Genomic DNA, 9358 nt, shown 5'->3' with positions numbered 1-9358 from the left:
TGGTGATCATACTTTACCCAAATACCTAAGACCCATATGAAGACGATTACAATTTTTTTATTGCTAGTCATAACTAAAGATCAGAATAAATTGAGATGAATGTTATGCTAAATAGAATCAAAATTATGATGTTGTGGTTGGTGGTCTGATGCACCACCCAGATTCCTCTTCAATGAGAATTGTTCCATAAGTGCTAGGAGGGTTATGGACAGACAGCCTTCAGCTATGATCCCCTTTAGAGACTGTCTTAGCTGAAGAAAGTGGTCTTGCCTTGGGCTATGATTCTTCCCTGGTACCTCACACCCAATGGTGTGATGATGATGAGGGAGTTGGGCTATTTTAGCCTTACCTGGGACAACTCTGACCAGTCATTTTAACTCCAGAGCTCCCAAAGAAGTTGCTGAGGCTGTCACTGGATCTGCAGCACTTCAACTTATCCCTCTCTCCCTGCTGTTTACTTGTCATCTTCTTCACAAAGCTCTTCTTAATAAGTATTGTGCATACTAAAAATAAAAAAAAAAATTGGTGATCAGAAGCACCTCCAAGGACACTGGGGAATTCATACAGGCAAATTCACAATTATAAAGGGAAGGAAAAACAATGTGAAATGGTGAGAAAGGAGAGATGCATTGGGAAGTGATGGGAAAAGGGGATACACTGGGGGGGGGGGAATGACATGAATTTGAAGCAAGAGTAGGGGTAAAATAAATACAGGATTGGCTGAAGACAACAGAGGTGGAAGAAACAGTCCACACAGCAAGCACAGGCAAAGGATCTATAAATCCATCTTTGGCTATATGTGGTCTATCCTCTGTGCTAAAGGTCCTTACCAGAAGTAATCTATCTATCATCTATCTGTCGATCTATCTATCCATCCTTGTCTGCTACTGATCAAGGCATTTTATTTTATTTTTTAAAATATTTTATTTATTTATTTGACACACAGAGAAAGATCACAAGTCGGCAGAGAGGTGGGCAGAGAGAGAGAGAGGAGGAAGCAGGCTCCCTGCTGAACAGACAGCCCAATGCTGGGCTCAGCCCCAGGACCTTGAGACCACACTTGAGCTGAAGGAAGAGGCTTAACCCACTGAGCCACCCAAGCGCCCTGATAAAGGCATTTTAGCTAAAAACCAAACCCGCAGCTGCCGGGTCCCTACGATGAAGATGTTCCATCTTTGATCGGTGGCACGTGCTCAGAGTGTGTCATGGAGGATCACTAGTACCTGAAGCCAGCTGGCGGTAGGTTGTGGGAGCAGTTCATTCCTGGAATAGGCGCCTCCGGGCCTTGGGAGAGGGACCCGGAAGGCGCTGGGGGCGCGCGTGGGAGCCTGGGCTCGGAGAGGGAGGTAGAGGTTGGAGTGGCGAGTTGGGGAAGGGCTCCAGAAGGTGGGCGTCCAGGTTGAAGTAGCGGAGAGGAGAGCGTCTCCTTGGGCTAGGGTTGGGGGCCCAAGGCCAGGCAACGGGTGTGGGGCCCTGCGGGTGGGGGCTGGCCACCCTTGCAGCGCAGGGGCGGAGCCCAGGTACGGAGCCCGCTGCAGGGTCCATCCGAGGCGGCAGGAACTCGCGGTCGGCGTCTTCCTCGTAGGCCTCTGTTTGGGCGGCCATCTCTGGGGCAGAAACGCAGAAGAGGCCCCGCTCGACGGCGACGTTGTGCTCGGCCGCGCTCGGGAACGCGCCCCGTTCCAGGCTGGCAGGCGAGTGGCCCTGCCCTCCCGAGCGCAGGAGAGCCTCGGGGACCAGCACGAGGGTGAGCTCTCCGACGGTCACTTGCAGGGCCGACGTCGGCTCGGGCTCCAGCACCAGGTCTACGTCGTCCAGGAGCAGCTGCAGGGCACAGCCGGTGGCCAGGACCACCACGGAGGTGAGTGTGTCCGCGGCCTGGGGCCCCTCCAGGCCCGCGGGCTCCTGGGTTCTGCGGCGCTTGGCAGGGCGGGGTCCTCCTGGCGGTGGTCCCCAGCAGGGCTCGGGGTAGGCGCCGGGGCTGCGAGGCCAGCTGCCCATCACCCGGACAGCGCTGCGGGCGGCGCTCTCGGGGCCTGGCGGCGGTGTGAGGGACCGGGTCTTGCACGCCGTGACAGGTCTCGACGACGACAGGTGAGGCGGCGGGAGCGGCGGAGCGCGGTACCGGGCGACGCAGAGAGAGAGAGAGAGAGTGCCTGGAGTTCTGGGGGTGCCTCCTGGGGCCGGAGTCCTGGGGTTCTGGAGCGCAGCGCCGGACTTCTGGCTTCAGAATCTGAAAGTCCTCCCGCGGACTGGTCAGCACTGCATTATTGGTAGGAGAAGTCAGGTGACTCGAGGGACCCTCTCAATATAAACCCCTCCTTCTGCCAAAGGGGATTCGGTTTAGTACAGCTCAACAGCAGAGTTTTGTTTTGTTGCTTTTAGATTTTTTAAAAAAAATTTTTATTTTAAAGAAAGATTTTATGTATTTATTTGACAGAGAGCACAAAGTGCGCAGAAGGAGAGGGAGAAGCAGGCTCTTCTCTGAGCAGGGAACCCAATGCGGGGCTGGATCTCAGGACGCTGGCTTCATGACCAAGGCAGACGCTTAACGATGGAGCCACCCAGGCGCCCCATAGCAGGGTTTTTTTTTTTTTTAAGACAATGTAGATACTTCTAGGATATCCTTATGGGGGTTATTGCTTTTATTCTTGGCCAGAGCGGGGGTGTGGGGAGGTGGGTAGCCAAAATACAGAATCAAAAAGTACTTGCTTACTCTAAGAAGTAATCTAGGTCTAAGTTTTTTTTTTTTTTTTTTTTTTTTACAGATTTTATTTATTTATTTGACAGAAATTACAAGTAAGCAGAGAGGCAGGCGGCAGGCAGAGAGAGGGTGGAGGCAGACTCTCTGCTGAGCAGGGAGCCCAATGCGGGGGCTCCGAGTACCCTAAATCATGACCTGAGCTGAAGGCAGAGGCTTTAACACACTGAGCCACCGAGGGGCCCCTCCTCTAAAGACTTTGAAAAGCCTTTACTTCATCATAGATCACTGTTTCCCTGCGTCCCTTACATGGTTTTTGGAATTCATCAGGAGAGAAGTTAGAAATCCTAATTTTCTGTGATAAAAAAGCTTAAAAAAAATCAAGTGAAACTTTAAAAAAAATTTTAACTGCAGTCTTTTGCTTGGAGGTCAGACTGTGGTAATGATTAATAACAGTAGCAAAAATATATCAAAAGGTTAACTTTTTATTTTCAGACTTGCTGCCTGACTTCTATTATACTGTTTAAAAATTAGATTATTCAGTCCTCATTAGTGGAACTCATAGGAAAGAAAGGAAAGTTGAGAAAATGAAATTCTTGGTTTGTGTTGGATTTGGGATTTAAAAACCAACACATTTAATTTTAAAACAGAGGTCTTTGACTTTTACCTATGTATTTATGGCAAAAACCCTCAATGGGTAATTGCTAGGTAGTAGTGTGTGGCACCCTAACAATAATAGTTCATGCCAAACTGCTTTCTTAAGTAGTTGTCCTATTTTGTATTTCTGGGAACAGTGGGTAAGAATTTCCTCTGCACCACATTGTTGCTAACACTTACCATAGTCAGATTTCTGAACATTTTCCAATCTGATGATGTGAAATGATATCATGTATTTATTTATTTATTTATTTATTTATTTTTTGATATCATGTATTTATATTGTATTTCTTTGACTACTCAGTTGGTCATGTTTTTATATACATATATGGGCCATTCATGTCACATCTTCTGTGTGATGAGTATTTATGTTTTTGCCTTTTTTGATGTTATTGAGTTTTGGAACTTCTTTTTTATTGATATGTGTTGAAATGATCTTTTCCTATTTGTTTCCTTTGCCTGAGGGGACAGATCAAGAAAAAGTACTGCTAAGGCCAATGTTCAGGAGTTTACCACCTATGTTGGTTTGTTTGTTTTAGGAGTTTTATGGTTTCAGTTCTTACATTTAGGTATTTAATCCATTTTGAGTTTATTTTTGTTTGTGGCCTAAGAATGTTTCATTTTTCTTCATATAGTTGTCCAGTTTCTCCCGAAGTATTTATTGAAGAGGCTGTCTTTTTCCCCATTGTATATTCTTTCCTCCTTTGTCATAGATTAATTGATTATATAAGTGTGGATTTATTTCTGGGCTCTTAATTCTGTTCTATTGATATATGTGTCCTTTTTTGTGCCAGTACCATATTATTTTGATTATCATGTCTTTGTAATATAGTTTGAAACCTGAGATTGTGATTCCTCGAGCTTTGTCTTTTTCTTCCTCAAGTTTGCTTTGGCTATTCAGGGCCTTTTGTGCTTCCATACAAATTTTATGATTATTTGTTCTAGTTCTGTAAAAAGTACTACTGGTATTTTGATAAGCATTGTATGAAATCTGTAGATTGCTTTGAGTAGTATGGATATTTTAACAATATTAATTTGTCCAATTGATGAGCTTGGTTTATCTTTTCATTTATTTGTGTCATCTTCAAGTTCTTTTGTCAGGTCTCCCATGGACATCACAGATATATTCAGAACATTCCATCCCAAAGCAACAGAATACACATTCTTCTCTACTGGACTTGGAACAGTCTCCAGAATAAATCACATCCTGGGTCACAAATCAGGTCTCAACTGGTACCAAAAGATTAGGATCATTCCCTGCATATTTCCAGACCACAGTGCTCTGAAGCTAGAACTCAATCACAAGAGGAAATTTGGAAAGAACTCAAATACATGGAGGCTAAAGAGCATCCTACTAAAGAATGAATGGGTCAGGAAATTAAAGAAGAATTAAAAAAAATCATGGAAACAAATGATAATGAAAACACAATGGGGGACACAGCAAAGGCGGTCCTGAGAGGAAAATATATAGCAATACAAGCCTTTTTCAAGAAACAAGAAAGGTTTCAAGTATGCAACCTAACCCTACACCTAAAGGAGCTGGAGAAAGAACAACAAAGAAAGGCTAAAACCAGCAGGAGAAGAGAAATCATAAAGATCAGAGCAGACATCAATGAAATAGAAACAAACAAACCAAAAAAACCCCACAATAGAACAGATCTACAAAACTAGGAGCTGTTTTTTTGAAAGAATTAATAAGATTGATAAACTCCTGGCCAGAGTTATCAAAAAGAAAAGAGAAAGGACCCACATTAATAAAATCATGCATGAAAGAGGAGAGATCACAACCAACACCAAAGAAATACAAACAATTATAAGAACATATTATGAGCAACTATACGCCAGCAAATTTGGCAATCTGGAAGAAATGGATGCATTCCTAGAGACATATAAATTACCAACACTGAACCAGGAAGACATAGAAAACCTGAACAGACCCATAACCAGTAAGAAGATTGAAGCAGTCATCCAAAATCTCCAAACAAACAAGAGCCCAGGGCCAGATGGCTTCCCAGGGGAATTCTACCAAGTATTTAAAGAAGAATTAGTTCTTATTCTCCTGAAACTGTTCCAAAAAATAGAAATGGAAGGAAAACTTCCAAACTCATTTGATTAGCCAGCATTATCTTGATCCCAAAACCAGACAAACACCCCAACCTAAAGGAGAATTACAGACCAATATCCTTGATGAACACAGATGCGAAAATTCTCACCAAAATACTAGCCAATAGGATCCAACAGCACTTTAAAAGGATTATTCACCGTGAGCAAGTGGGATTTATTCCAGGGCTGCAAGGTTGGTTCAACATCCGCAAATCAATCAATGTGGATACAATACATTAATAAAAGAAAGAACAAGAACCACATGATACTCTCAATAGATGCTGAAAAAGCATTTGACAAACCACAGCATCCTTTCGTGATCAAAACTCTTCACAGTGTAGGGATAGAGGGTACATACCTCAGTATCATCAAAGCCATCTATGAAAAACCCACATGAAAATCATTCTCAATGGAGAAAAACTGAGAGATTTTCTGCTAAGGTCAGGAACATGGCAGGGATGTCCATTATCACCACTGCTATTCAACATAGTGCTAAAAGTCCTAGCCTCAGCAATCAGACAACAAAAAGAAATTAAAGGCATCCAAATTGGCAAAGAAGAAGTCAAATTCTCACTCTTTGCAGATGGTATGATACTTTATGTGAAAAACTCAAGTTCTTTCGTCAGGTCTGTCACCTGCTTGATTAAGTTTATCCCTAGGTATTTTACTCTTTTTGGTGCAATTGTAAACAAGATCATTTTCTCAATTTCTCTTTCTGCTACTTTGTTATTAGTGTATAGAAACACAGCTAATATACAGACTTCTGTATATTAGTTTGTACCCTGCAACTTAATGGAACTCATTTATTAGTTCTAATAGTTTATTTTGGTCAAGTCTTTAGGGTTTTTTTAAACATATGGTATCATGTCATTTGCAAATAGTAACAATTTTACTTCTACACCATTTAAAAAATATTTTTATTTTACTTATTTTTAAAAGGATTTTATTTATTTATTTGACAGGGAGAGAGAGAGAGAGAGAGAGAGAGAGAGAGAGAATACACACAAGCAGGCAGAGCTGCAGGTTGAGGGAGAGGGAGAAGCAGGCTCCAGGTGAGCACAGAGCCCCATGTGGGGCTTTATCCCAGTACCCTGGTATCATGACCTGAGCAGAGGCAGCCACTTAAGGAGTGGAGCCATCCAGGCACCCTCTTCCACACCCTTTTGAATAACATTTATTTCTCTTGTCTGATTGCTGTGGCTAGGACTGCTAGTACTATGTTGAATAAAAGTGGTGAGAGTGGTCATCTTTGCTTTGTGTGTGATCTTAGAGGAAAAGCTTTTAGCTTTTCACTATTGAGTATGATGTTAACTGTGGGTTTGTCATATATGGCTTTTATTATGTTGAGGTGTTTTAAAAGAAATGTTGTCAAATGTTTTTTCTGTCTCTATTGAGAAGATCATATGATTTTTATCCTTCATTTTATGAATGTGTAGTATCATGTATATCATGTTTTTTGGTAAAATTTAGAAGCACTTATATATATATTTTTTAAAGATTTAATTTATTTATTTGACAGAGAGAGATCACAAGTAGGCAGAGAGGCAGGCAGAGAGAGAGAGAGGAGGAAGCAGGTTCCCTGCTGAGCAGAGAGCCCGATGTGGGACTCAATGCCAGGACCCTGAGATCATGACCTGAGCCGAAGGCAGCGGCTTAACCCACTGAGCCACCCAGGCGCCCCTAGAAGCACTTATATTAATACAAGGGATAAGATAGGGATGCCCCCAACAGCCATACCGTTCCACCTGGAACTGGAGTAGTATCCAGCAAAAATATCAAGGAAAAATAAAATGTTAAGAGTCTTGTCGAAAAAAGAGATAATATTCTCATTATTTTCGACATATTATTCTCTTTATTAGTTAAGCAAGATAATCTACAGATAAGGCATTAAATAAATCATTTTTCTGGGTACCAGAACAACATAATGAATCATTTCCATATACCAGAAACAATGTACAAAATATATTCAGGATCTTAGAACTATCAAAACACAAAGTCTTTAGAATTAGAAACTTTTCCAGCACTGGAGAATTTTATTAAAAATCTGGAAGAAAATCATGCGAAAGAGTTGGTTCTTTTGGAAAAAAGCCCCCCAACCCAGCAATATTACTTAAACCATTTGGTAACATTTTCATTAAGAAAAGGAGGGCACACGATCATTGCTCCTCATTCTGTGTTTGTTTTGTATCCAACAAACATTTGTCCAGTATACCTATTTGTTAGATTCGCCAAAAACATCTACAGCTATCAAAAAGTCAAAAGGACAAGGTTGTCATAAACTAGCAGGGACATTAGGGGCAAAACCCATTAAGAAAAAAAAATTTTTTTTAAAAGATTTTATTTATTTATTCGACAGAATGAAAGCAATCACAAGTAGGCTAGGAGACAGGCAGAGGGCAAGAGGGGAAGCAGGGTCCGCGCTGAGCAGAGAGTCGGATGCGGGACTAGATCCCAAGACCCTGAGATCAAGACCTGAGCGGAAGGCAGAGCCTTAACCCACTGAGCCATCCAGGCGCAACCCCCCCCCCCCCAATTTTTTTTTAGGAATGTCTAATTTTGGAGGAAGAGGTGCAATGGTAGGGTGCTGGGGAGAGGATGTGTTTTAGAAAGAAGTGCGAAACTAAGGAGAATGGAGCTACTTAAGCGTAACCTTAAGAGAAAACAACCTAAGCAGCGTTTCGCATTTCTGGAAGCACACTGTATTTCCAGTACCATTTCGTTGCCGAGGTGATTTCCCTTCAGATGTTTCGGTTCGCCATTGATCCAAAATTTTGCAATGCAGCTTGCATCAAAAGAGCATCTGTCCGTTATTCATGTTTGGTGATTCTTGCGGGTTGTGCAGTGTACACAAGGCGGCTCCTGGAAGCCTCTCCCGAGGGGCCCGCTGGGTGGCAAGGGATTGTGGGAGCAGTTCATTCCTGGAATAGGCGCCTCCGGGCCTTGGGAGAGGGACCCGGAAGGCGCTGGGGGCGCGCGTGGGGGCCTGGGCTCGGAGAGGGAGGTAGAGGTTGGAGTGGCGAGTTGGGGAAGGGCTCCAGAAGGTGGGCGTCCAGGTTGAAGTAGCGGAGAGGAGAGCGTCTCCTTGGACTAGGGGTGGGGGCCCAAGGCCAGGCACCGGGTGTGGGGCCCTGCGGGTGGGGGCTGGCCACCCTTGCAGCGCAGGGGCGGAGCCCAGGTACGGAGCCCGCTGCAGGGTCCATCCGAGGCGGCAGGAACTCGCGGTCGGCGTCTTCCTCGTAGGCCTCTGTTTGGGCGGCCATCTCTGGGGCAGAAACGCAGAAGAGGCCCCGCTCGACGGCGACGTCGTGCTCGGCCGCGCTCGGGAACGCGCCCCGTTCCAGGCTGGCAGGCAAGTGGCCCTGCCCTCCCGAGCGCAGGAGAGCCTCGGGGACCAGCACGAGGGTGAGCTCTCCGACGGTCACTTGCAGGGCCGACGTCGGCTCGGGCTCCAGCACCAGGTCTACGTCGTCCAGGAGCAGCTGCAGGGCACAGCCGGTGGCCAGGACCACCACGGAGGTGAGTGTGTCCGCGGCCTGGGGCCCCTCCAGGCCCGCGGGCTCCTGGGTTCTGCGGCGCTTGGCAGGGCGGGGTCCTCCTGGCGGCGGTCCCCAGCAGGGCTCGGGGTAGGCCCTGGGGCTGCGAGGCCAGCTGCCCATCACCCGGACAGCGCTGCGGGCGGCGCTCTCGGGGCCTGGCGGCGGTGTGAGGGACCGGGTCTTGCACGCCGTGACAGGTCTCGACGACGACAGGTGAGGCGGCGGGAGCGGCGGAGCGCGGTACCGGGCGACGCAGAGAGAGAGAGAGAGAGTGCCTGGAGTTCTGGGGGCGCCTCCTGGGGCCGGAGTCCTGGGGTTCTGGTGGCGCAGCACGGGCGCAGGGCTCAGCCTGGGGCCTTCG

The 9358-nt window shown here is 45.7% G+C and overlaps 2 protein-coding genes across 2 annotated transcripts; both read right to left on the bottom strand.

Annotated features, from left to right (window-relative positions):
• Positions 1-1257: 1257 nt before the first annotated feature.
• LOC309844269 (proline-rich protein 23B-like) lies at positions 1258-2035 on the bottom strand (the record flags this gene model as incomplete). The annotated part of the gene is made up of 1 exon (XM_082690797.1): positions 1258-2035. Exon 1 carries the CDS (start codon positions 1999-2001, stop codon positions 1258-1260), a length of 744 nt encoding a protein of 247 aa, XP_082546923.1. The 5' UTR covers positions 2002-2035.
• Positions 2036-8373: 6338 nt separating this feature from the next.
• Positions 8374-9151, bottom strand: LOC309844372 (proline-rich protein 23C-like; the record flags this gene model as incomplete). Its single annotated transcript, XM_082691086.1, has 1 exon — positions 8374-9151. The coding sequence occupies exon 1, from the start codon at positions 9115-9117 to the stop codon at positions 8374-8376; it is 744 nt and encodes a 247-aa protein (XP_082547212.1). The 5' UTR covers positions 9118-9151.
• Positions 9152-9358: the final 207 nt, after the last annotated feature.

Source organism: Mustela nivalis (genome assembly GCF_964662115.1).
Source record: "Mustela nivalis genome assembly, chromosome: 1".
NCBI lineage: Eukaryota > Metazoa > Chordata > Mammalia > Carnivora > Mustelidae > Mustela > Mustela nivalis.
This window is presented reverse-complemented; position numbering and strand designations above follow the sequence as displayed.